At 37.1% G+C, this 27,849-nt stretch overlaps 1 protein-coding gene across 3 annotated transcripts; it reads left to right on the top strand.

The window, feature by feature from the left end:
• The first annotated feature begins 719 nt into the window (after window positions 1–719).
• Window positions 720–27,593, top strand: AP4E1 (adaptor related protein complex 4 subunit epsilon 1). Of its 3 annotated transcripts, none has more exons than XM_068959051.1 (21): window positions 720–915; window positions 1,329–1,400; window positions 2,262–2,385; window positions 4,558–4,656; window positions 6,652–6,773; window positions 7,658–7,817; window positions 8,369–8,535; window positions 9,190–9,263; window positions 12,036–12,158; window positions 12,246–12,355; window positions 12,668–12,807; window positions 14,986–15,098; window positions 15,232–15,350; window positions 16,467–16,769; window positions 17,658–17,772; window positions 20,297–20,432; window positions 21,586–21,844; window positions 22,671–23,246; window positions 24,672–24,856; window positions 25,521–25,678; window positions 26,167–27,593. In XM_068959051.1, the coding sequence occupies exons 5-21, from the start codon at window positions 6,685–6,687 to the stop codon at window positions 26,325–26,327; spliced, it is 2,988 nt and encodes a 995-aa protein (XP_068815152.1). In that variant the 5' UTR covers window positions 720–915; window positions 1,329–1,400; window positions 2,262–2,385; window positions 4,558–4,656; window positions 6,652–6,684; the 3' UTR covers window positions 26,328–27,593. The 3 variants fall into 3 exon arrangements, with proteins under 3 accessions (XP_068815152.1, XP_068815151.1, XP_068815153.1); XM_068959050.1 differs by having other exon boundaries at window positions 723–915; window positions 4,558–4,631; XM_068959052.1 differs by lacking the exons at window positions 720–915; window positions 1,329–1,400; window positions 2,262–2,385; window positions 4,558–4,656 and adding an exon at window positions 4,955–5,074.
• The last annotated feature ends 256 nt before the right edge of the window (window positions 27,594–27,849 follow it).

The following is a 27,849-nucleotide window of genomic DNA, read 5'->3' as shown; positions in this document are numbered from 1 at the left end:
CTACGGCCGCATAAAACTAATCTTAATTCGAAAGGCTCGCTATTACAAAATGGCAGAAATGACATCTAAAGCAGCCAGACAAATCTCTGATTTTTAACCTTATCAATTCAAATCTTATTTTTCACGGGGAGAAATCCTGGGATTCATTTGAAAAGGCAACGAAGAGAGAGGTAGCCCTCAGCAGCTACATGCCGAAAACCTTACCAAAACGAACAACGCCCGCTGATGCGAGCAGCACCAGCCGGGGGAGCGGAGCAAGCACCACCGCATCCCTTGTGCTCCAGCTCCACCTTCCGGCGCCGCTGCGGCCCGAGGCGGCAGCGGGGGCGGCCCAGCCCCGGGCACCGTCACCGCCGACTTCGAGGCGAGGGCAGGGGCAGGAGGACAAAGCCCGAGGCCGAGGGGTCTCCTCTCGCCACGCCGCGCCCTCCCGCCGGGCCGAGGGCAGCCTTACCACCGCCGCCTGCGGCCGGCGGGGGCGCGGGCCGGGCGCCCCCTCAGCGCGGAGCGGCGCGGCGCGGCGACGACGGCGCGCGCCCTTCCCGCCTCGCCGCCCGCGCGCGCCCGTGGGCGGTTGGTGGCGCGCGCCCTTCCCGCCTCGCCGCCCGCGCGCGCCCCCTGCTGCCCGCCCGCCGGCTGCCGTGGGGCGGGGCCCGGAAGTGCGCGGCGAGGCCGGCGGCGGCCGCAGCCCGGCCCTTCCGGGAGGCGGCCGGGAGCGAGCCGCGGCGGGCGGCGGCGGAGGCGGCTGCGGCCATGAGCGACGTGGTGGAGCGGACGCTGAGCGCGCTGCCCGGCCTGCTGGGCCAGCCCGACCCGGGCGCCGGAGCGGGCGGTGCCGCCGGCCCCGGCAGGGTCTCGGCCACCTCGCGGCTCGGCAGCCTGATCAGCAGCATCACGGCGCTCACCTCCAAGCATGTACGGGCTGCGGGCGGGGCCTCGCCGTGGGGGCCGCGGCCGAGGGCGGGGAGCGCGGCCCGGCGGCGCTGTGGGGGCCCCGGCTCGCAGCCGCGTTTCCCTGGGGGCTGTTGTGCTGCCGGCGGCGAAGGGCCCCGTCCCGGGGGGCGCCGCAGTCTGAGGGCAGACCTCGTGGCGGTGAATGTGACTGTGTTGCCACAGAGCAGTAGTCTGCAGAGGGCGTGTTTTGGGAAACACTGATGCGAAGAACTGTCTTCTGAGCTTGAAACGAGTAGCAAGACATTAGTACAAGAAACAGGGAGAAAAGTTTTGGAGGATCGTGGAATATTATTAAGTGAATGTTTTCTTTCGCTTTTATTTCGTATTTTGTCTCCAAAAATTATACACTTTTTTTTTAATTTAATATTTTATAGGAAGAAGAAAAATTAATCCAGCAGGAACTAACCAGTTTGAAAGCCACAGTTTCTGCCCCCACCACAACGCTTGTAAGTTTTGTCACTGGTTGCAGGCTGCAGGAACAGCAGGCCAAACCTGAAGAGAACAGTGTTCCTCATTTGTTCTGCCAGATGGAGTGTAAAGGTTTTCTACACTGCAGATATTTAATCAGCTGCATTAAAAGATACACGCATCCATGGTTTTGCAGCATGGCTAAAAGAGCGAGGACGCTGTTTCCAGTTCATATGAATAAACTGTGGTAATAGGGTGCCCAGAGTCTGGACGTTCTGTAGTCTCTGAAATAATGTAAACAAAAAGCTAGGTGCTTCAGTCCGGTCACATTCGTCTTTGCAGCCTGGCATTGTTCCTTTCACTAATTTGTTCTGTATAAGAAGCTTTGTTTGGTCATCCGCGCTGTTGCTCACGTCTGAACTGTATGAGTTAATGCATATCCCTGGTTTGGGTTAGTTAATACGGAACTGAGTCAGATGAGTTGGAAGTTTTGAACGGAAAATAAAGCTCGCCCTCTCATATATAGTGATAACCCCTATCCTAAGTCAATTCAGTGATTGGTATAAAATAATTTGTATTAACATTGTGATCATCTAACCCTTAACGATAATTCAGTAATACTTTTTATGCTAGTCATACTTAATTTGATGTTGGTCACCTGCTAATCCTAATTAGAAAACATTCAAGGATAGAATGTGGGGAGTTCTGCTGTTGTGGTCAAAAATTGGTGCTGGTTCATCATAAAAAAAAAAAAAAAATCTAGGACTACTCTGATTTTAGAAAATGTACATATATGTACATATATTTCTATCAGTGTTGTCTATCTCATTAGAGCAGTGAGAAACAGCATAAAACATGACTGCTCTGAAATGCTCAGTAATTTATCTCTTGTATTTCAGAGAATGATGAAAGAGTGTATGGTGAGACTCATCTATTGCGAAATGCTGGGGTACGAGTCTTCCTTTGGATACATCCATGCAATCAAGCTAGCACAACAAGGAAATCTTTTGGAAAAAAGAGTTGGTATGTGCATGGAGCTGCAGCTTAATAATATTCTTAAAGAATATTCTTAGAAGGCTCTTCATAATTTATAACTCATATAAAAATAGAACTATTTGAAAATATTCTTCTACTTCTTGTGGTCTTATTTCATAGTCCCTAACTCCTCTTTCTGGAGGAGCTGATTTATTTGAAATCCTTAGTTGTTCTTTCATCATTTTGAAATGAGAAATGTCGTTAGAAACACAGCAAGCTGAAAATCAGTTTCTATGAGGACCTATCTGTCTTCCTTTTGAGGTAGCGTAATACAAGATTAGACAAAAATGTTACTGTAAGGCAGACTATATCCCTAAGCACAGTATTGTGTTTCTAGCATTTAACTTACAGATAGTTGTCCAGAATTTTTATAAAGCGCTTATTGCTGTTAGCAAAGTGGCCTTAAAACATTTTCTTGTCTGTTTTGATGATTATAAGATTCTTCAGTTGAGAAGCAGTTGTAAGAAACGAAGCAAATGAGATCTTTAGAGCACAGATGCAGAAATTCCTGTGGGAATCTGACAGGCTATTTCAAATTTCTTTGACATTTCTTGCCATGGTGATTTCCTTGCCTGCCCAGTGTGGCTATACAACTTTTTCTAGTAGATTTTGGTTGAAACAGCTGTCAGCCAGTCTTATCTGGAGAAATTCCTTGCAATTGCTGATTCAGCTGTGTAGTGAAGATATTTCGTCTTGTTTGCAGAGAAAATGATTTAACTCCAAGCGATACTGTGTCTGCATACACAGAAGGAAGGCAGTGTCTTACAGGATATGCTTGTTTGATAGCCTTTGTTTGAATTTTGGGTGGATTATCCACTCAAATATTGGAATTTGTGGGAAAGTTTGTTACAAAGGATGATTTAAAGATGCATTTTTTCCTTGAGTAATAAAAGCCAGTCCACAGATGTTCTGGTAGGGATTAAGAAATTCTGTCTGCACCAAACTTAGGAGGGCAGATGGTAAGCAGTTTTGCAGAAAACTTGTATGTGGCCTCTGTAGATGTCGAGAAACAATATGCCTTGTTATTAATCAGTTTGAGCCTTTCCATCCTGGGTGTCTTATTGAGTAGGTTTTGGTGAAACAACTCTTTTTTTTTGGTTTTGTTTTTTTTTCTTTCTTTCTTTTCCTTTTAAAGCAGGTGCTTCAGGTCTTCCGGACCCAGAGAGCCCTTAATGGTTTGATCTGAATGAGATATCTGAGGATGTTTGAGTGTTTTTGGTTTTTTTGTTCTCCAGTTATAGGACAGCTTTGTCTGTCCTGAGTGAGATATACCAAATCAAGATAGGCAGCTATCTTACCTGCTGTTAGGCTTGATGCTATAATGAATGAGAGTGAACTGCAGTTTGACAGCTGTGCTAAGCTGATAAATGTGTAGTTCCATGAGCAGATAGGCCAATTTAATAATCCAGACAATACAGTTTACTTGGATATAAGTTGTTCATTCTGATTCCTAAGTCCTAAATGAGCCATGACCTTCCTGATTAAAATCAGTCTCTGTAGTATAAAATATTATTAAGCTATATTTATGGTGAGTGGCGGTACTTGTCCCCCCTTTAACTGCATTAGTTTAAAAGGAGAGGAATCATTTTTCCTAAGAAAAAGATTTCTAGCAAGTTTCTTTTTTGGGGTTCTAGGATTGTTTCCTCTTTATTCCAAGTAGTCAGAATTAATAAGTAACCAAGGAGTGTTGGACATAGGATGATGAATTTAATTTTAGTGCTCAACTTGGAATACAGTGGTATATTTGAAACTGAACTTTATTTTTTTAAAAAAAAAGAAACAAATGTAAGGAAATGCGTTAGTTGTCTGGTCTGGAAGGAATGTGCGCTTGTCTTGCTGAGGAGACATTCATTTTCCAGGAAGCGATTTCTCATGTTGTCCTTGGCTGCTCTTTAACATCATTATAGTGTCTTTTATTTCTCACAGCTTGTGAGTTTGAAGCCATCATTTGTTGAGCTTTAATGCAACTTAAATATAACTGTTTTGCCGCGGAAGAAAAGAGTTGATATCTTGATACTTAAAACACAAGAGCCACTGTCATCTAACCGGTTTTACTTTTTTAATGGTTTGAATTAATTCTTTTTGCACTGCAATCTAAGTTTTCTCTCTTGAAGTTTTTTATTGCTTGAAAGTAGTTATGGAATCTTCTTTCTTTTCTAGGTTACTTGGCAGTTTCTTTATTTCTCCATGAAAATCATGAACTGCTACTTCTACTTGTGAACACAGTTGTGAAGGTACAGTGTTTTTGGAGGTCTTGAGGTAAACTAAACTTGGACTGATTCTTTCCCTTGTTTTGTCTTTCAATGTGTAATAAAATCTTGTTCTCTTAAAGCCATTGTTTCTGGGGTTAGCAATGACGTTTAAAAAATAGCTTTGCCTGTTTTTTTGTTTAATTTTGACAATATTTCTACAAATATAATTTAAGCAACATTTCTACAATTTTGCAAAGGAGATATACTATTGAATTTCCATTATAAAATATGCCAAATTATACTTTTAGGTATACATTTTCAACTCCAGGAGGAGCCTTGCATCCATCTTCCAATATAAAATTTTGCTTTTAGCTGACAGCAGGTTTCGGTTGGCTTCTTAAAGTTCTTTTGATGATGACTTTGATAGAAAATGAAAATATGCTTCGGAGAGACCCTGAAAATCCATTACCAATAATATTTCATAGGTATCATCTTCCATATTACTGCTTTTTACATGAAACAATTGTAGTTTCTAGCTCTTTCTAATATCATGATTACTTTTATACTACAGTAGGCTGAATTCTTGCATAAATTACAGATTGAAAATGATGCTCATTTTGCTGCTTGCATTGAAAACTGTTTTGTAATCTTTAACAATCTGACGTAAAGCTGATAAGGATATAGAGAACTGAGAGTCCACAAAGTACTAAAGCAAAACGAGCACTGAAACCTAGCTGAGACAGATGGGTAGAGTAAATAATGATGTGTGCTGGAAATCTTGCATATTTAATTTGTTTTGAAAAATAATTCTAGTGCTTATATTTCATGAATCTATCCATGTTTTTTTCTTTAAGGTTACAATGAGCTCTATCCACTCTTTTCAATTATATTTGGGACAGATTGTGAATTTTTATCCTTTCTTTTGTAGAACTTCATGTGAAGTTTGCGTTCTCTTTTAGGGAAGATTTAATGTCTTATTTTAGCATGCAAATATGTAATTGGCAGTATTACTGGTCTTGTTCTCTTGTATTCTTCCATTTTATGGTTTTTAATTCTTGGGCCTGATCAAAGGCACTAGAGAGAATACTCTCAGTGGCTCAAGTCCCACTGATCCAAGGGAGGACTCAGCATAGTTTTATAGCCATCAAACTACTTCAGTAAACAAATGTAGGTTGTGGCTTTGTGTGTTGACCTTATGTGCGTTTGAAACACGAATATAATTTCATAACGCGACAATGGGGAATTGCTTGTTCCTTACTCTTATATAAGACCTTTAGTTTGCAGTTCAAAACCCTCTGGCTTTAAAGAAATGTTTTCTCTTTGGCTGACTTCTATCTAACCTTTGGTCAATGACACAGTTACAGGGAGAAAAAGCAGTTACTATCAATGCTTATCACCCATTATTTTCCTGTTTGAAAGACCCTTAAAATTCCTTGCCACCCTACTTGCCTTTCCTCCTGCGTTACGTTACATTCACGGTTGCAGATGTAATGATTTTTTGTTTGCTTCCTTGTGTCATTCACTTGCTTGAAGTCTTTTAATGTTCCTTAGAAACTGAGAAGCCACCAGGTTTTAAATGTAGAAAAGTATTGTGGTGGGAGTAATTTACTCTGATAACACATTTGTGAAGTATTTGTAATTGGATTTAGCTTCACTGCGTGCCAATACGTATAGTTACGTCATTGTTCTGAAAGAATTACTGTTATCTTTGTTAAAGTTATGATTAAAGAAATACGTATATCTGACTATGAGAGCAAAACAGCTCTTTTTGTTATTATCATTATTATTATTTTTTTTTTCTTAGAAGTTGAGATGTCTTTGTTCATTAGAAAGAAAAATTGTAAGCAGGGGAGCTCAAACTTTCAGGCAGGCAGTATGAAGCAAGCTCTTAGTAACTGGTGTGGCTCTTTGCTACCTGTTCATATCTGAAGAGCCTCCAGCAACAGAATGGCGGGCAGCAGGATGCTTGCACATGCGGGATGCTTGCAAAGACTTGCAGTGTATCTGATAGAGAATTAAAAGTTAATGAAAAATGACTGTCTTATTTCAATCACTGTAACAGGACTTACAGAGCACTAATCTAGTAGAGGTGTGCATGGCGTTAACCATTGTCAGCCAGATCTTTCCACGGGAGATGATTCCAGCTGTTCTTCCCCTAATAGAAGATAAGCTGCAGCATTCTAAGTATGTTTTCATTTACAGAATTTCAAGTGGTGTTGTAAGGTTGAATGACTTGATCTTATACGTAGTTTTACTAAACTAATGTTTTCTTCTCAGAGTTGGTCTTTAGCCCTTATCTTCAGAAATTGCTTCTCTGCTAGTTTTCTTCTTGCGTTCTTGCCTGTCTCATTTACTAGCACTCTTGACTGAGTAGTGTGTAGGTATTCATTTTTTTCATAACCTGTTTTGGTAGATAAATTACATAACATTTGTCTGCTGGAGTCCTTTCATATGTGTATGAAGAATTGTTTGTTCTGAAACAGAGAAGCAGGCTGGGATCCCTGAAGTGTGCTACGTGGCTGATAATTTTTTATAAAGCTCTATGTAGAAACGTTATTGATGGAAGTGCATCTGCATAGCCTTGAATTTTTTTGATTTGTTAATTTATAGCAACCCGTACACGGAATATAATACCTTACAAGCATTCTGTTGATGAGAAACTTAAAAGAAACCGCAGAATGAACAAACTCAGTAACTAACTCCTAGACAGGTTTTGTTGTTGTTGTAAATTTTTTTTTTTGAGCAGCAGATTTATAGCGCCCAGTTTCATAGTTTATCTGGTGGCCATTCTTGTGAACTGTTTATCAGCCTTCAGTTACTTCTGAACTCTTTAAGTTTGCTTAGCTGCTTTTTCACTTAGTTGGTCTTTACAAAGTCATTTGGTCTCAAATCTTTATCTGTAAAACATGAGTACTCATCTGTCTCCCATTCGTGATGTTCTGCGGGGACTGATCACCTAATTTTTCTTTGCTGTAGAAATGAGAAGTGCAATTTGTTTTGCTAAGTCAAGTACTTAAAATACACAAGCAGCTTGATTTTTGTTTTGTGTAAATCTCATTTCTCTTCAGGGAAATAATCCGAAGAAAAGCTGTTCAGGCTTTGTACAAATTCTATCTCATTGCTCCTAACCAAGTCCAGCACATTCATGATAAGTTCCAGAAAGCCCTGTGTGACAGGGATGTTGGAGTCATGGCTGCTTCTTTGCATATTTATCTTCAAATGGCTAAGGTAGGCAAAGAATTAGAAACACAATTGAACTTAGGAGCTATTTATATTTTTATCTTAAGTATACATGTACCTGTACAAAAGTTTTACGGGAATAGTAGAAAAGTTTTACGGGAATATCTTTTTCATAATCTTTAGAAAAGCTGATTTATGTGATTGTGGAAATCTGTGCTAGGTTTGTTGGTTCTCTAGTTCTCTTTTTAGCTTTTGACAGAAATCCACATGTTGCCCAATCCAAATGTTCATCAGTATCCTTTACTGAAAAACAAAATTTAATTTTTGCAGTATGTTAAAGGGTATGCTGGGATTTGCATGTAAATTCATTACCATCGCCTTCAAGTGACATTCTCTCTCCTCGCAAAAGTGCAAGTAAATAGCATAGGCTTAAAGTGAAGAGCTTACAGGCTTTGGGGATGAGCAGAGAAGTTTGATTTAAGACATGAAAACAGTTGATCACTGTAGCTATTTTGATCATATTCAATCTGTGGCCTTACTTTCTGCTTTTGAGGCACTATATTAAAATATTTGAATTGTACTTCCTTTCCATTATATAGGAAAACGCAGCTGGATACAAGGACCTGACAGGGAGTTTTGTAACTATCCTAAAGCAGGTAGTGGGAGGAAAGCTCCCTATTGACTTCAATTATCACAGCGTGCCAGCACCATGGTTGCAAATTCAGCTTTTAAGAATACTGGGGTTGTTAGGAAAAGACGATCCAAGGTAACCAGATTTTTCTCTGCAATTAATGTCTTTTAAGAAAAAGAATATGCAATGACGAGTACTTCATTGGACTGCTTTTCTGCTCTTTTGTAGAATAGGAGAAGTTCAGTGTTGACCTTCTTATACATTTGGTTTTTATTAAACAATACTGTCAGCAGATTCATTTTTTTAATAGAGAAGTTAATTTCTCAGCTTCTGTCTCAACAAAGCGATTGATTGTTGTGGAATACACATGGAATGTATTTTTGATCAGGATTTTTATTACTAGCTTAGTAAGCAACTGAGTGAAAAACCAAAACAAGTATAGCTGAAGTGGTGTATTTTTGTGAGAACCTTCTTGTCTGTAATTTTTCCTGCTGATGTCTTATTTTATATTTGAGTAGTGAGGGAAATGTTTTTATTCTTGTAATGTGGTAAATGTTTCATTTGAAAGCTGAAAACATCTTGTTAGATGTCATTTAAAGACAGATTATAGAGCTTTTCCATTTTAAAGTGAATCCGTGAATATGAATAATTTGTTTTACAGATATCACTGTTGGTATCTGAGCTTTCTGGAAAAGTCGGACTGTAAAAGGACTATATATATATATGTATATGCATATATTAGTGCTGCAAACGAGAATTTTTTTAAACATTCTTTTTCATTTTAAACAGGACAAGTGAATTGATGTATGATGTTCTGGATGAATCTTTAAGAAGAGCAGAGATAAATCATAATATTACATATGGTGGGTGAGAATTTTAGGTAATGACAAATATTTGCAAAGAGCGAAAATATGAGTTGCTCGTCATGCTAAAACACATACTTGGTACTTCTGAAAAATCTAGTTATGTTCTATATATGTAACAGGTGTATTCACAGGTGTCTGTGATTGACTAGTGGACTGTAAAACAGATGATACGGATCTATATAGTGCAGTCTTGTTTTACCAATGAAGGAAAACAGTTTTGTTTAATGGGAGTTTGTACTGGATCATTCTGATGGAAAAGCCTCTGTCTTATGTTTGCATTTTCCTTGCCCTTGCCCTTGAATACAGAAAGTTGGGTTCTTCTTGAAACTCTTATTGAGCATCGCTTGAGTTGAAATAAATGACAGCAGAAAAATTCTAGTGTTACAGCCCTGTTTAAAGTCAAGAAAGACTTAGATCTTCAGCCGTTGATTTTTCTTATTGTCTGGAGAAAGGCAATATAATTATGCGGGAGTGACAACATCAGCTTTTTACAGCTGTATATTTTCCCTGTAGCCACAGTTAATGAAAATTACATTTCCAGAGTTCAGGGATGTGGTGCCATGAAAAGATGCCTTTGGCACACATCTCAACTGAAAATTTCTAGAACATGGTAGATGACTATGTTCATTTCATTATCTTTTCTGCAGGGAAAGCTGTATTTGTTGCTAGATCTAAATCAAGAGGAATAACAGTACTGTAAAGTTTTTCTAATAAAAAGCTGAGCAATTTCTTTGGATTTTTCTTTGCCTTCCCTTCCTCACCTGTTAATGTCTCCTCAGGCACCCAGCTCTGATGTTCTAGAACCCTGACATTGAGAGCTGATTTCACTGTAAAAAATTCAGTATTTTATGGATTTACGGCAAAGCTGTGTAAGTGTTGCCAAGGTACCTGCACTAATGGAATAGAGAGAAAATTGAGATGCCTGCTTGGTACATATTTTCTGAAGCGTTGTGTAAACTTCCCTACCACTATAATGAGGGGAAAAAACATTCTTTTTTAGTAAATAATACATGAAGAAGCATCCATCAGATGTTAAGTGTATTCAGTTTGTTGCTTCTGTGTTTTTAGGCAAGAACATACAGCATGTTGGGAAGAGTGTTTCCTTAAAGTGCAAAAAAATTGCACTTTTGATTGCTAAGAGACTTAACTTGTAAGTCCGTGTGTTAAGCACTTAGAGGGCCAAAGCAGAGTCCATTAAGATGTATATAAAGACATATGAGTATGTGGTATTGTTCAAATATGATAAACTGTTTATAAAAGGTTAGAGAGTTGATGATCCTAGACCAGAGAAAAACGTAACTCTGCATGGTCATTCTTTCTCATAAAAAGTTGTTGCTCATTGAATGTTTTTGGTGTATTGCAGACAACTGAATTGTTAACGTGCGCATCTTTCTCAGATGTAGTTTTGTAACACTTAGGAAAAAAAAAAAAAGTGAGTTGTTGCCTACCTGACTCTATGGAAATCAGTTCGAAATTAAATAAAAAAAGAAAAACTGAAAAGCAAATCATGGTTCTGAATACCAATTAAATGGAGGAGAGTAATTTTGTTTAAAAGTTTGCCTGAATTGCTGCCATAAAGTATTAATTTCTTCTTGTGTGTGTGTGGCTCAGTTTCCTTTTATAGCTTTTTCTCCAGCAGCTATGCAGTGTTTCTCTGAGGAGGAGTGATGTTTCTGTTCTTGAAATGATTTTAGCAGACTGTAGTAGCTAAAAAATCATGAGTTATTGAAAAGTTTGTCTCAAATTCTTTTTAGTTGCTCATTGACTTTCTAAAGAGTCACAGTTCAGTCTCAAGGAGCTATAGGAGGCTTCAAGGTTGAAAGAACTTTAAGGAGAGAGTTTTATGCATCGTAACAAAGATTTAAAAATATATATATATATACACGAAAAGGTGATAGTCTTTCATTCTGTTTTCACGTGGGTAGCTACTCTGCAGTTAGATTCAGTAGCGTTAGGTCAGCAGAATGATCCCTTTTTGCAGTGAGTGAGCTTTATGTTCTGGGAAGCTGATCAGGGTGCAGGCTGGTGGAAACAGGTAATCATTGAGATTATTCAAACATTTTTGTATGCTAAAAAGTTGTAAGAGCTTTATTTTCACTTTTGACTCTGTAACGATATGATCCCCTCTGTGGGCTTCAAAGAGTCGTTATAGGTTAACAGAGGTGTGCTTGCTTTTGTTAAATCAACATATGACAGAACTGTTACCCATGCCATTTTAAATTTATCTTGTTCTCCTTTTGATACTCTGTGCCAAAGTGTTTACCTAAGACTCTCTACTTCACTGCATGTTTCTGGCAGTATTTGTCTGTGCTAAGTTTTGAACATCCTAAAACAAAGCAGTAATAATTTGTTCTTTTGCTTTTTTTGTTAGTGGGTGAGAAGGAATATCTCCGCTTTTAGGCTATATAATGAAAACTGTATGACAACAGTGACTGTATATTTCTACCTGCTTAGTACCCCAGCATTATGCTGTTCAGTCTTGCAGACAGTTTCAATTTTGTTAAATTAGTTATGTGCAGTGAGAATGTTCTTTGTTTGCAAAAAGGAAATCTTTTTGTGTACAAATGAAATATCTTTTTAAAAACTGAACTACAGGCCTCATGACTTCAGAAGTGCATATTGGGATAAGGTATTAGACTGCTTTAATATACTAAATAGACTGTATTAGGCCTTATAGTTTTTGTACTAGTATGTATGTATGCTTGTTTGTTAAAAATGATTTCATTATAGAAATATCTAATACACAATAATTATTTGTTTTTGCCCCAGCGATCTTGTTTGAATGTGTCCAAACAATTTATGCAATTCACCCCAAGTCTGAATTACTTGAAAAGGCTGCCAAGTGCATTGGAAAATTTGTTTTGTCATCCAAAATTAATCTGAAATATTTAGGTAAGGATACCTGATTTCATTAAGAAGTTTTAAATCTGATCATGCTGATATGTAGTCTTATATCATTTCCAATTGCTTGTTTTCTAGGTTTAAAGGCTCTGACCTATGTTATCCAGCAGGATCCTAACCTGGCACTTCAGCACCAGATGACAATAATTGAGTGTCTGGACCACCCCGATCCCATTATTAAAAGGGAGGTCAGTCATTTTTTAAACACCACAAATTGAGTTAATTTTTAAGATTTGCAAGGTGTGTGTATGTTTTTTGGGCTTTTTTGTTATTTTTTATGAATGATGTAAAAGGCATATCGTGTCTTAGTTACTTTGAGACAGCAGTTATGAACGATATTAATGTACAATGCCTAGCTACACAGTTTGTCACTATATATTTAAGACTTGCCAAATAAAGACAGTTGCTCAATTTGGCATCAGACTAAAGCGTTTCTGTTTGTTCAATTCCTATGTTGACTTATCAGAACCAATGAAGTATTTTTTTGTTTTCTCTTTCAGACTTTAGAACTTCTCTATAGAATTACAAATGGACAGAATGTAATTGTCATAGTTCAGAAGATGCTCGACTACTTAAAGCAAAGCAAGGAAGAGTATACTATCATCAGCTTAGTTGGCAAAATAGCAGAACTAGCTGAGAAATATCCTTTTATTTTCCTGAAGACTTGAAAACTCAGCCAAATGTAGCATTCATATATTTCAAAGCATCTTTCGTGATCTTCTGTAATAGGAAAGGTTACAGCTGTGCTTCTTACTCTATTTCAAATGCAAAAAATACACAAAAGAAAACGCATATAAAAATCACCATAGTGTTTTCTTTTTATATTTCACTGGAGAAAGTAAAGGCACTCTCAAATATTATATTTTGGCTTTGGAGTTTGACATTTAAAGTTTTAATTTAAAAAATGGTTTTCAACCTTATACCATTACGTGAAAGGGGAGAGATGCCTTAGTGTTATACTGAGTGCTATTCCGTAATAGTGAGAATAATCTTCCTAGTAGAGAACTTTTAATTGGTGAATATAACCTCTGGATTTTAAGAATAACACATTTTCATAAAAATAAGGGATCATTTAACTACGCCAAAAAGATAAACGTGATGTTCAAGCATTTGGTGTATGACTGACGTTGCTGTTAGACTGATTACCTGATTTTCTGAATGTATTCTTGTCTGGTATTTGAGTTATAAGCTCTTTTGTAAGAGGACCTGCCTTGCCATTCTTTTTTTGTACAGTGCTTCGCACAGAGTTGAAAAGCTGTATGCTCATACAGTACACATAAATAAGATAATAATATGAATTTCCATTCAGTAGTGCATCTAGTTTATATGTGTGTGTGTGTGTGTGTGTGTGTGTGTGTGTATATATGTATGTGTTTATTTGGGGGGAAGGCAGAAGCTAGCAGTTCTTCCAGAGTTAACAAAGGCTGTTCGAATCTGAAATATTTAAAAAAAAAAAAAAAAAAAAGTATTACTTTCTATGGAGTGCTTCAAAATGTTTCTTGTTATTCACTAAAACAACAGCAAAACACTTCTAGAGAGAACAGCCAGCCTATTATTAATCAAGTGATAGAGGACAAAATCTTAAAAAAAAATTATGCTAGAAAGCTAACATGGAATGACTATGAACTTAAATGCAGGAGAGAACAGGTTTTCAAAACTAAATTTTTGTGAGAACGCTTCTGATCTTCCTGTGTGAAATCTAATAAATCTCTTCAGCTCTGTAAGATTTTTTTCCAAAGAGGTTTAGATTACAGCTATGTAAATGAATGCTCTGGTTGACACAGTTTACTGTACGGTTAGTAAAGTCCAAGACTTTAAAGCTTATTAGTTGCTAGTTACACCAAGGCGAGAGAACTTTATAATTATTCAGTAATACATTTTTCATTTTCAGTTTGCTGTATGCCAGCAGAGACAAGCCTGAAAAGGAATCTGTTTTGTTTGGTGTTTGTCTATTCAGTGCTTTATATTGCAGCTTAGGCTACTTTTTTCAGTGAAATGTAGTTTTAAAGTATGGCATAGTTGAGTTTCGTTTTTAAATCTAATAGTTTCCAGATTGAATTAGAAACACGACAAGAAAGCTATGATACCTTTTGCAGCATATTTGCCAAAAATTTTCAGATTCACTTTGAAACCCTTCAGTCCTACAGCTGTGGAAGAACTGTCTCATTTCAGTCCTTTAGTTTGAAAATTACTTTTAAGTTGTCTGCAGAAGTAGTTCATTCGTGCCTTAGGTACACAGCATTCTTCAGGACGGTGTAAGTAAAAGTACAATTGAGTTGTTTCATAAGTGACAAAATTAATAAGGCCTGCCTCTTATGAATTTGTCTCCTAATTTCCTGTCTGTCTTGTGGTACCTGACTTCCTATCCTCTATTTCTGCCATTAACTCATCTTCCTGTCTTTCTTCCTCCTGCCCTTTTGTGTCCTCTTACATACTGACTAGGCAGGGAACAGAATTTTCTATCGTTTATTCATTCACAATTTCAGATGTCTTGATTGGCAAGCCAGCAAATTGGATGTAATGGATAGCTGTTAAGGTTACGTGCAGGTTTTTCTTCAGCAGCGTAGTAATTTAAGACTTTCTTCTCTACCTAACCACTAATTTTCATGAACTTTACAGGCAACATCTTTGTAAAAGATGCAGGAATATGTCCTCTTCAGTTAAATTGAATTGAAAACTTGACCATCAGGCCCCGAAATTATTGAGGAGGGTAAGACAGGTAGCTTATTTGTGGAAAGTTTGTTTCCTTAGGAAACGCACTAAAAATGAATGAAAGTAAGTTTATGCCTTAGAACTTAATACCTTAACATCTGGACACGTATGCCCCTGACAATGAGTGGTTCATCCAAACAATGAATGCCGTGTTCTCAGTTGGAGGAGATGTTGCGTATCCTGATATCCCAAACAACTTCCTGAGGCTGCTGGCTGAAGGTGAGTAACTCACTGAATGCTGCATTATTCAGTTGTTAGTTAATCATCTGGCTTTGTTTCTTAAAATGTGCTTTGAAACATCTGATGCAGGTGGCATCTTTTACAGGCCAAGTATGTATTATTTTCTTCTTAGGATTTGATGATGGAAAAGAAGATGAACAGCTGCGGCTCTATGCAGTACAGTCTTATTTAGCATTACTAGAAGAAGAAGATGCATTCTATCCGCAGAAATTTCTTCAAGTTATGAGCTGGGTAAGGCAGGCACATGGTCAAAATTGAATACATAAGATGTGAGGAAAATGTCAAAGGTAGTGATGTAACATTTGGGTTTTTTAACTTTAAATTTTAATAATGAATATTCTATTTTTACTTGAAGTCAAGATACTACACTTAATTTTTTTTTTTTTTTAAGCAGCCTCTTTTGGTGCCTGAGGACTACTTAGGTTGTCCTAGTTAGTGGAAAAGGAGATCTGCTCCCTTTCAAGGCAGGTGACTGTTAGAGTGGTTTAGCTGTGACATCTGTCTGCATGCTGAGAGCCTTCCCATCTTTATCACAGTTAGGCCAGATGTGGTTGTGAAATGCATGTTTAGCCTTGTAGCTAACTGCCCAGTTGTGATGCTAGTATTCTCTGGCACCTAGGTAAGCTTTAGCTACTACCCAAGAGGCTGTGTTATGAACAAGTCATTTTTTGTAGGGACATAATTATTACATTTAGCTTCCTTTTCGAGACAGCTATTTGATTTTAAGGAACTAAAAGTTGTAGCTGGCTGAAGTAAACACAAAGGTCGTCTCAGGCCTTTGCCATTCAAAGCACAATGCTACAGAAATCAATATGTTTTAGAGTGTATTTATCTGAGATAAGTCTTGGTGAAGCAGGTTGGAGACAGTTTAATCAATTGTGTAAGCTTGGCAGAGCTGTCTTTCTGTAATAAAACTGGGAATGCCTTTTTGATTGGCAATTGGATGCTCAGCTGAGTATTCATTTTTTGTGTTACTGACAGTGGTTTTGTCCTTCATATACCAGCAATTAAACCAGCAGCAGTTTGGAGGACAACTGTGCCGACTGCTGTTCTTAGTTGTGGTCAGGTTCTTATTGTAGACAGCTTTAAAGTGGAAAAAATGCTAATTCAAAGAGTCCAAAGCTGCTAGAGGTATTTTGCTTTACACAGTGTCTCTTACTTTCATTTTATATGCATAAGAAATTTTTCTAAGGCCTTGAATGTAAAGTTATTTCAATGTCTGTAATGTTTTTTGAATGTGAGGTAGATTTTAGTGTGTTACTATATTATTATCACACTGAAAGCACTGCTCTGTTTGTGTGTGCGTGTGTGTGTAAATGTGTATTTTTGTCTATTCCTTGTGCGTAGGTTTTGGGGGAATACTCCAGCCTTGTTACAGATGTTGATCCAGAGATTATTTTGACACGGCTGCACAGGTTGCTGAAAAAGACTTTTGTTACTTCTGAAACTAAAGCTTGGATAATGGCTGCAGTCACCAAAATAGCATCCCGTACTTCGTGTTCTAAAACAGTTGACAAACTAATCCAAGAATTCAGCACCTCTCTAGATACCTGCATGAGGCAATATGCCTTTGAATTGAAGCATCTGTGTGAAGACAAAGTGTTGATGAGAAGCTTGCTTCCTTTTGATGCTAGTTGCAACGACATAGTGGTAAGATAGCTGCAGTGTCTGTTCCTCATGAACATTTTCATGGTTCTAGGGGTTGGCTATTTCAGGAAAAGATATTTTAAAAGTGAATTATACTCGATAGCTAAGACTGCATGCGCCAGTCTTTTAGTCCCATTAAAAAAGGGTTTTGAGAAGCATACTTTTTCAGGCAGTTATGTTGAATTTTAATGTTCTCTACTGAAAAATAAAGAGCCATGGTATTTAGTTAGTAACCTGAAATCGGTTTTAACCAAGTTATGTTTTCATAAACTGACTTTTTTGCCCTTTTTTTTCTAAAGTTAAGTTAGAAAAGTAAGTTAGTTAGTTTTCTAAAGGTAAGTTAGGCCTTATTTAGTGATATGATACAGCTTTTTTTAATCTCAAAGTTTTTGCTTCCTGTTCAAAAATACTGATCTTTGCACTGAAATGTCCATACTGAAAGAGGGAAAATAGCATTGATAGTACTGTTTTTTAAGTGTTTTTTATTATTGTTTTCTTTTTTGAGTTTGGTGTTTTCACGTTATGGTGGGGCCAACCATTTTGGGAAAACTTCTATCCGCTTCTGTTTGCACAGGGGTTGGAGGATAGGGGTGCAGTGGGTTAAGATGACAAAATTAGAAAGCGTAGGTGAAACTAATTTAGTTTGTAAATCTCTCTCTCTCTATATATAAATCTTTATATGCTGTTTCAACGTGCTTGCTTAGGAATTTCTGTACACAAAACATTTTCATGAGGCTAAAAAGTACATCAGCTTTGTTGCTAAACATGGGAAGTGTGAGATAAAGATCCTGACTTGCTGATGAGACAAAATATTCTTCTGGTAACATCAGCCTGATATACAGAAAATATTTTTGTTTTCATTGATGTCTCTTTTTTCTTAATTGTGTATAGGTAGATGCTTCCTTATCTTTCCTGGATGGGTTTGTGGCTGAGGGACTTGGCCATGGTGCAGCACCATATAAACCTCACCACCAGAGGCAAGAGGAGAAACTTTCTCAGGAAAAAGGTGACTTAGTTTAGTGCTTTCACTAAATAGCTGGTAAACTACCTGTTGACTATAAACAAACGATGTAAGTATACAGTTAATATAATTTCTTGAAGCAATGTTATATATAGTAACATAATACCTTGAAGATATTTTTGAGTGTAAAATGTTTAACTTCTACTTGTTTCACATAGTAATACTAGGATCAATTCATATATTTTGCAGCCAGTAGTAGTGACTTATGTTCAGTAAGTTTAATGCTAATAGAAACTAACAAAGGCACCTGTGGAAGATATCTACAGAAAGGCATCCTAGACCTTAGTGTTTTGCAGCTGGGGAAATGATTCCTGTTTCCTTCAGTAAGATTTGAAAAGGTAGCAGATTGTATATCGCCAGTCAACTTTCCATATTCTCTGTTTTGTCATCGAGGTCATATTTAGTTCTGTGATATTCTGTGATATTCTTGCAACAGTTTTAAGTGTTTTCTTCACTATAATTTCTTAATTCATCTGAAAATCTCTTGCTTGTAAACTCAGCTAAGCTCTACTTAGACCTTAATTAATTCCACATCTGTCAAGCTGGTATATGTAACCATTAATTTACCATAGGCTTCCTGCTCTATAGATGAGAACATTTTGTTATACTCTCTGCTAGTCTATGGGTTTTGAAATTAGTGGGGAATATTAAGGTAAAAGCGAAGAGTTCCTAGCTTACTGTACTCAGCACTTATGTCTTGCTTGTGGGATTGTAGTTGGCGGTAATAATCTTTGTGAATTTATTTTATGAAAGAAATCTCATGTATTTTTTTAGCTAGTGTAGGTGTAGATAACAAAGCTGTATGTGCTTTTATTTATTAAAATCCAGAACATAAACGCTTTAGCTCTGCTGCATGTTTAAAATTGTATTCTGACTTTTTAAGCCATGCAAATTTTTGTTTCTTTTAACCAGTCACATAAGGATTTCTCTTTTAGGCATTTTTTGAATGATTCGTTTTGAAGTTGGAAATCTTCTCTTTAGAATGTTCCTCTGCGTTACCATGCTGCTGAGGGATTAGAAAAATGAAGTCTCAAACTGCATTATCTACAATTCATTATTATTTTTAAAAGTGGAGTTTGACTATGCATACAGTAAATAATATTGTCAATTTACTTGCATCTGTAGTTTGGCAGAATTTAACCCTTTGAGATAGTCGACAGGGACGCGTTATAAGTTAGCGTATCATATCTATAGCCTCCACATTAAACCTGCTTAAAATTTGAATTTTCAGTGGAGAGATGTTAACAGGTCAAATGTCTTGACACTGAATAATCTATGCTATTTTTGCCATGTGTGTAAAGACCAATGAGAAGTGCAATGTACTGTATGCCAAATCCATTGAGCTCATGGTAGTTAGTACTTCAGAGTGAGGTGTTGAGAACTGAATTACTGGCATTTGCTGCTGAAGAACATGCATTTGTGACAGTCCGGTGTTTGCAGCGTTTCTGCAAATTTCTAGGGAAGCCTTTGTAATAATCAGATTATGCATTGCTTTTTTTTTTCTCAGTATTCACTGAGAATTCAGTATTGATTAGTATCTGATTCAGAAGTATTCTAGGAGGTGAGATGTTAGAAATATATTTTTTGTAGACACTTTCCACTGAGTTTATTGATTTGAAGTTTTTTGTTCATGGACATAATTGTTATGTGTTCGTAGTGTTTGGATCTCTTTGATGCCATTTATGACAAGGCCCCTAGGATCTCTGCTCCTTCTTGTTTCTTTATGGGGCACGACACTTCCTTAGCACAGCCTCCATATATACCAGTAGACCTCTCTTGTCCCAGGTGCCCAACAGTTCTGCCTTGCTCCTTCATTGTGCTGTGAAGAAGAAAGCATAACCCTGGGTGAAGATGAGGGAAAGGGACTGTACCCCTTGATGGTTCCAGTGCTGCAGTGGAGAGTCTATGCACTGTTTCTTATGTAATAATGACTGATTGTGTGTTAAAGTATAATCCAAAAAAATTTTCAGAAGTTATTCAAGCTACGTTTTGATTCGTGAAACATAGCTAAGGTGCTTGGTTCTGAATCCTGATTTGCAAGTCTCTTTGAAAATGATGTGTCAATATGTCAAGTATGTTTGCAAAGCAAATAATAACATATGGGCATTGCTGTGGATTCAAAATATGTTATTTAGGCTTGTCAGCAAATGGAAAAATTCCCTTATTTAGGTCTGATACAGTACTTCTGTACAAATAATACTTCAATATTGGCAGAAGTTTTAGAGTGATATTTTCTGAAATCATTTGTCCTGTTTAATCTCAGTGTTTAAAAAAGTCATATTTAATTAAATATATGTGCAGATAGCAAGTGAATACCTGCTGTAAACAGATAAATCCCCTGTGTTTCTGGAAGAAACTTGTTTCAGAACAGGAACATTTGATTTTAATGGTGTTAGGATCTTGAGGGCTGAGAAGTGCAGCAGTACAGCATATCACTTTTCAAAAAAATTTGTTTTTCTTATTTTTTGTGTTTCATTGTGATTTTTAAAAGATTCTGTCTTTCTTACAGCTCTGAATTTTGAACCTTATGGATTGTCATTTGCTTCAAGTATGTCTCCATCTGGCTTCGCTGGCAGACAGTCCCCCACTGGTTTATCTTTTGGTTCTGATACGTCTGGTAATAGCGCTGAGACAGGGCATAAAGAGTGAGTTAATTTGTCTTTGAAATGAAGAAGTACATTTACGCTTATGTTCTTGTCAGTATCGTGTCTCTTTGGTGCTTCATTATATGGAAGCAAAAAGCATACAGTTCAACTTGGAACTTACTCTGAATGGAACTTACTCTGTCATGTGAAAAGAAATCATTCAAGATGGTGTCTTCACTGAAATAACTAGAAAAACATAATGCAGTTAGACTATTTTTTTCGCTTGCTTTGTGAAGTATGAAATGAATGGTAGCTCATGTAATACAATTGAAACAGGTTTGCCTGATAGTTGAAGGATGAGGTGGTTTTTCTCTCTGGCTTCTTTATTTCTTTATTTATAGAACGTACTCACTTTTTATAGGCTTACAGGAACGTGCCTTTTAGGGAAACCTTTTTAGATAAAGGTGAGGCTAAGATTCGCAATGTAAGATACTCCTTAAGCTTTAGAACATTACAAATAAATTCCATATCCATAATTCCATACAAATTAACTACTTGGTACTCAGGTAAATGGGTAAACAGGAGAACTTTGACGCTTTCTAAGGTTTATGCACCAGTTTGCATAAAAAAACCTTTGAGACTGAGACTTTTAGGTGTAGGAGTTAAAGCATTTAGCCTGTGTCTGTTGAACTAACTTTTATTAGAGTTCTTGGATGTCTGTGAACGTGACCACTTTTTATTTAAAAAAAAAAAAAATTCTATATCTCTTCTGATTTGCAGCCTCTCACGTGAGGTACGTAATTTTTAAAGAATCATCAACAGAACTATTTTAAATATAGCTAGAGCTTCCCAGAATATGGAAGATAGATACCATGTTGTTCATATTAACTTTTAAAAAATTGGGTCAGTAAGTTATGAATGTAATCTGGAAAACTGGATGGAGTTTGCAAACATGGTCTACTACTGGCTGCAGGTATCTATGGTCATTGTGTACGCTAGTCCCAGTATGTTTGCAGGCTGTTTAACAAAGAGATGAACGACTGCTAACATAGAACTTCATGCAGATAGAAGGTTGTTCCTTCATATTCCACTGTTAAGTGTGTAATGAAGTACCAAGGCTGAGAATGTCAGTGTGCTTTTATGAACATGGTATTCATATGCTTGGTCCCTGATTTATTTATTTAATCTATTTATTTATTTATTTATTTATTAGGACAAATAGTCTGAAACTTGATGGAGTAAAGAAACTCTGGGGAAAAGAAGGCTATCTTCCAAAGAAGGAAAACAGAACAGGGAAAGAAGGTGAACCTCTGACTGTTCCTTGTAGCAGCAGCTTATTAGCCGGACATGTGGCAGATCCTCCTGTGTCACACTCTGATCAAGTTGCCAGCCTCTCTGAGGAAGAAAAAGAGAAGCAGCAATTAGCATCAACGTTGTTTGTTGGGCTAGGATCAAATGCTGGTGTCAGTCTGGTAAGTGTGTGGGGTTTTTTTTGTTGTTCTGGGTTTGTTTTTTTTTTTTTTTTGTGATTTACCTGTTTATGTATGCCCTTATTTACAGTTATAGATATTTCTGTGCAAATAGAGACCAAATCATTATTTTGGTAACGTTAGGCAAATGACCTGAGTCACTGAAAAACTGTTGTAAACGACTTCTGTGATCTGATAATTTGTTAAAAACGTAAAACAGGTTGGATACTGCTTGATCAGATGACCTCTGGAGCATATCTTGTTCAGTAAACAGACCTCCCCTCCATTTACGTTCTGTGCTTCAGGTTCTGTTCTTAGATTTTTCCCAGATATAACTGTTCATTGTCCAAACTTTGCAGAGCTGTTGGCAGTCATAAAAAAAGGGCGTTATACTTTAGCCTTATTACCATTTGCAAATAAAAATGATGTATTTGGCAATATGTAGAAGATTAAAGAATTCACTATTAGATAATCTTTTAATACTGGCCTAATCAAGTGCCAACATTTGAGCTAGCTGATATATCACTATTTTAACCATAAAATGTTTACCTGTGGTTGCTTTTTAATAGCATCTTTTAATATATGAATTAGAGAACCTAGAATCATTCTTGCGTTATAGACTAATCCAATGCCCTGCAAGTAATTTAACAGAAGCCTCTTACTCTATCCTTTAAAATGTTTAAAATACATTTGTATTTGTCATCTGACAATGGTCATTATTGTCCTTGCTCCTTCTGCTTCATTCTGTTAATAATTAAATAACTACTCGTCACTAGAAGCCAGAAAATCCTTTTTTTTTTTTTTTTTTTGGTCCTCTTTCTCCTTTCAGATGGGGAAAGGAGACATGGCTACTCAGAAGTTCAGAAGAAAATCAAAGATAAACGAAACTCAAAATTATGAGGAAGCATCAGACATCCAAAATAGCACTGCTTCATCTCTTGTTCCCTTGCTTGATACACTACCTAGTAGCAAGGAAGGCCACGAGAGAGATGAACACACAAGGTTAAGGAAGGCCTCCCTGTGTTCTTCAGATACTTGGGAAGATAATTCAGCGCTTGGAAAACCTCAGTCATTAAAGAAACCTGAACTGGATAACAAACTTTCAGATAGTAGGCTGTCATCGTCCTCTTTGTTTGCTGATAGTAATATTGAAATTTTTCATCCTTCGCCAAGCGCTCAGTGTGAAAGTGCCAGTAAAACCCTGTTGACCCCTTCCTTGCCAGGAGAACTAGCAGAGCTCCCTCACTCGGAAGTAGTGGAACTTTGTCAGAGTGATGACCTAGCTCTGCATTTATGTAAGGTGTGGACAAATGACTCTTTGCTGCTAATCATGTTTGTTTCAAATAAAAACACTTCTGCTCTTAATGCTGTGAACCTCATGTTTGAAAAAGCAGAACATTTTCAGGTAAGAAACTTTGTTTCAAGCGTATTTCAAATTCATTTGGAATTTCTTGCTTTTGTCTGCATTTAGCTGCACCATATTTTCTTCAGTGTAATAGCCAGATCTTTTTCCCTGAGCTTTTCCTTAAAATCTGTGGCATGGCTGTTACACACATTCTAAGGAGTAATGAAATAAAATTCAGCTTTAAGCTTCAGGTCATTTGGTATTTAAATTCAGCATCTACTTTTTTATTCAGTTTGATTTCATGTCCTACTGCTTGCCTCCCTGGAACAAATATGCGTGATTTTTTTCTTTGTTTGTTTCAAATTCGGCTTCTTCCTTCTATTTTAGGACTGAACGCTAATGCAACTAATTATACTCATAAGTGATACGACTTGAGTTGCCAAAGGGATCACTTCAAATTTTTTGTCTCTGTTTGCTGTTATGCTTGTTTAGCTATTATTTGTCCTTGTCTGGGAGGCAGAGACGGTGCAATTTCTTCCCTCATGTAAAACTGTGTAAGCTTGTTTCAAGTTTTGATTTTCTATTCAAGACATCAGTCGTATTTCATTCAGTTGATACTGGAAAGGAGTCAGTTTATTTTTGATACCAACTACATACGGGATAGAAATATGGCTGATAAAAGCTATATGTGATGAAGTCTTGATTGAAACTTTACATAAATCATTTAAAAGCTGTTTAGGAATGGCATATCAGCATGATTATCTGTGGATTTTACTGAAGGAGGCACAGAATTCCAAAACCTTGAAGGCACTCAGCATCTGGTAACTGGACAAAGAATTAAGCAAATTGTTTGTTTTAGAATTGCTAATTGGTTATGAAGTTTTTTCCTGCTGGTTTTGGCCTTATACCAAACCTATCATAGCACTGATAGAGAGTGAACATCCTGTGTCTAGTTATTTCTTTTATCTCTTGTAAAATTCCACATAAATCACTACATAGATAGAATCTGTGTTACCAGTTTGTTGGGAGAGGCCAAGGACTGGTGCGTAATCTTGAAATTATTCTTGTTGCTAGGGATGGTTTTTCAACTTTCTGCTTTTAGCATAGTTGGAGTTGCTTAGGGAATGTTACGCTGTTGCTCACTCTTGTGTATTAGTTAATCTTTGAAAGTAAATTACAGAAATCAGGTTCTTGGCCATCAGTTCGCTGTCTGTCTGAGCAATTATTTGGAAAAAGCCAACTGGCAAAAAGAGATCAGTTTCTCCTGTGTTTTACTTCTCATAGTACTTTTAGAAAAGTTAATGGTTAGTTTACCTTGATGAGAACTGAGAAATGGTAGCTCTGTTCACTTGCCTACTTGTGCAAGAAACATCAGTTAACATAAAAGGCACTTGTACAATTTTATAGCTGTGTCTTAGCCACGTAACGCAACTTGATGACAAGATTAATATATGCTCTATCTCTTTCTTAAAAAAACGTGTATAGATTTTGGAGAGTCCAGCCTACCATTTTGCTGTAATAGAAGCTCAGAGCGTGGAACATTGCCAACAATGTGTGCAGATGGACAAAATCTGTACACAGGGGATTCTTTCTGGCTCCATTAATTACCAGTCAGAGATGGAAACTCGCCTTGAATTTTCAGTAATTTTATCATTGTTGGACTTCATCAGGTAAATAAAAATAAGCTGCGATTTTTAAAAACAGTGAACAGAAGGGTGAGAAGGGAATATTGCTTTAAAATATGGCAAAATATAAATAAGTCAAACTGAAGTAAGTGACTTGAGTATAGAGTCGTATATAGTACGTGAGGAAGCTGGCAATTTCTGAAGGAAAAAAGAATATCATCCTATATATATTGGAACATTGAGTTTTTTAGCAGTGAGAAAAGCAAGATTTTTTTCGGGTAGACTATTCTGTTTTATAGTGACATTCACCACGTTTTCCCTGCTTATTTGTATTCAATAATTTCTAACTTTCATTGAATTAATATTTTCCTGTTTCAACAGGCAAGTATCTCAAGGCAGTTGACTTTGGTCTTTTATTTACTTTCATCGAATGATCTAAATTTTTAAAAATTTTGAAATCTAGTAGTTTTGAAATTTAGGGTAAAATTTTTGAAAAATTTTGAAATCTAATAGTCAGAATCCAGTTTTGACTGGAAACTTTTTTTATGATAAGCTAGGAAGAGGAGGGATTTGTTTAGACAAATCTGCATTTGGTTATTGCTTACACTATTGTCCAGTTACTTTTAAGATACAGATTTTTTTGGAAGACCAAGTATATTTTGAATAATGTGTCTTATTTTTCTAAGATCTGTGGTCAACTTATTTTTAGGCCAATGGAAATGACTACAGAAGACTTTGGGAAGCTGTGGCTGTCCCTCTCCAATGATGTGAAACAGAATCTAAAAATGTCATCTTCTCAAGATTCCTTTTCAGCAGCTCTGAATACACTGCAACAGAAGCTAAAACTCCATATAGTTGATATTATAGGTGAGTGAAGGTATAATGTAAGGTTGCTTACAATCTGTAATAGGAAAATAAGTGCAGGGAAGCAGGTACATTACAGTCTAAGGTAGGAAAACATTTGGGAACATACTAAACCTTACCCAGGGGCATTTTTCTATGGACTTTAATGGCCTTATTGAGGGGTCTGTGTGAAGGTTGAAATATCAAGGTGCAAGTGTACAGCAAACAGTAAATTTTACAGACAGCAGACTGTTTGTACCACTGTTTCTGAAGAGTTTTGGAGGGGACAAAAAAGTGGGAGTGAGGATTTATGACAGAAGACACGAAGTTGGGATTGCATGCAGGAGGCATGACTTAGTGACATGTCAGAGGAGTAGGAGACATGAGTAGAAGAGAACAGAAGAAACAGGCTTTGTGAGGAAGATAGAGTTTTTTGTGAACTGTGCATCCATACGGTAGCTACATCTAATTATTATTTCTCTCAATTTGTCTGTGGCTTCTGTTATTTTAAGGTAATGAGGGAATACTGGCATGCCAGCTGCTTCCATCCGTGCCCTGTCTGCTGCACTGTCGTATTCATGCAGGGATGCTGGCTTTATGGTTCAGATCACCTTGTTCTGCTCTTCCAGATAGTTTGCTCTATCAGTGTCAAAAGGTGATGGAAGAATCCTAATAATAATAGTGCCTGCCTTAATGTGTTGATGTATGAAGATCAAATGGAAGATTTATACAGTTACATGATAATTACCAAAGCTAAATTAAGATACTGATTCTGAGAAGTATTAAAAGTTTTCTTTCAACTGGCGTGTGTCATGTGGACTTGTAGGGAGAAATGATGATGGAAAGTATGCCTGGAAAAACATGCTCAGGATTATACAGTCACTGACAAGTCATCTACTAAAGTATTGTTACCTGTTTAAGTGAAATGTATATTTCTTTCTTTTGTTGTAAATGACTGAAAGTATTTATTTTTATTATGTACCTTTTATAGATGCCAACAGTCATTCCTCATAGAAACTACATAATATGATTTTTAAGGAAAATGTAGCTCCATTATGATGTCAGACTTGAACATTTTATCAGGATCTTCTCATTTTGTTTTTAAGAGTTTTTCTAAAGTGTTTTTTTAAATGCTGTTGGCAAGGAGACCTGTATTGGTTGTTGTATGATGTACCTTATATAAAAACGGATGAGTGTTTTGAAAATAATTAAAACATAACTAATACATTTCCCATGATCTTTGATGTTACCATTTAGGTATTTAGTGGTAATAGCTAAGTAGGATCCTGGTGGAAGACAGGCATGTGAAAGATTGTTCGGAAGTGCCTCGTGGGGGATGATCATCCAAGGCTCTCCTTCCTGTCTGCGCTGCTTCCTGCCTGTTGTTTCAGTCATGTTGCCTTTGCTTAGGGTTCTGCAGCGGTTGCCAAATCTTTGTGCGTGTCCAAAGATAAGTTTCAGGTGGATAGAGTTGGAGAGGACTGAGCTGGTGTTCAGTCCTCTGGACTGGTGGGGTGTTGCTAGTGGACATACTCAGAGCTCTCCAGTCTTAATCTAATCTATTTAATTTGGCAGATATCTCCGTCCGTGAAAATTCACAAGGAAGAAACTATTTTTACTTCTCTTTCTAATTCTAATTATTAGTAGTTTGCCTGTAAGACTGTGCAAACCTTTGACTTGTATGGGTTTGGCTATATTGTAGGTGCACGGCTAGGAACTGCTGTAAGGCGTAAGAGATCTAAATCAGTCCAGCGTGCATGCTGAGTGTGTCTGGATGTACTTCATAGCCTTGAAAATCTAGTGATTTTAATTGTAAATGTTAAATAATATCTTTTGAATACTATTTGCCATTATTTATAACTGGTTATACTTTTTATTTAAAAACATAAGATTGTACAAGCATTTCTCAGATATGGTATAAATGGATTCTGCAATGGAACTCTCTCCTTTCTATGTTTAATATTAACAAAGAAATTCTTTCTAGTATTTCAGTTTTATCAATTCTCACCTGATAAACACTGATTTTTTAAATGAAAATATTCTGTTAATTTGCTCATGTTTTGCTAAAAGTTCATGAAATCACAGTAAGACTACAGTATTGGTATGCTGATAGTTAAGTGGTGTGGGTTTACTTTGTTTTTGTTTTTTTTTTTAAATTCTTAGTCAAGCCACTTGTATTATCACAAGTACGATCG

This window comes from Struthio camelus, chromosome 12 (assembly GCF_040807025.1).
Source record: "Struthio camelus isolate bStrCam1 chromosome 12, bStrCam1.hap1, whole genome shotgun sequence".
Classification (NCBI taxonomy): domain Eukaryota; kingdom Metazoa; phylum Chordata; class Aves; order Struthioniformes; family Struthionidae; genus Struthio; species Struthio camelus.
This window is presented reverse-complemented; position numbering and strand designations above follow the sequence as displayed.

Coding starts and splice junctions, on each gene's coding strand:
- AP4E1 (XM_068959050.1), top strand. CDS start 754: ATGAGCGACGTGGTGGAGCGGACGCTGAGCGCGCTGCCCGGCCTGCTG. Junction 1,401..2,261: donor CTGCCCCCACCACAACGCTT/GTAAGTTTTGTC, acceptor CTTGTATTTCAG/AGAATGATGAAAGAGTGTAT. Junction 9,264..12,035: donor AAATCATAATATTACATATG/GTGGGTGAGAAT, acceptor TTTTTGCCCCAG/CGATCTTGTTTGAATGTGTC.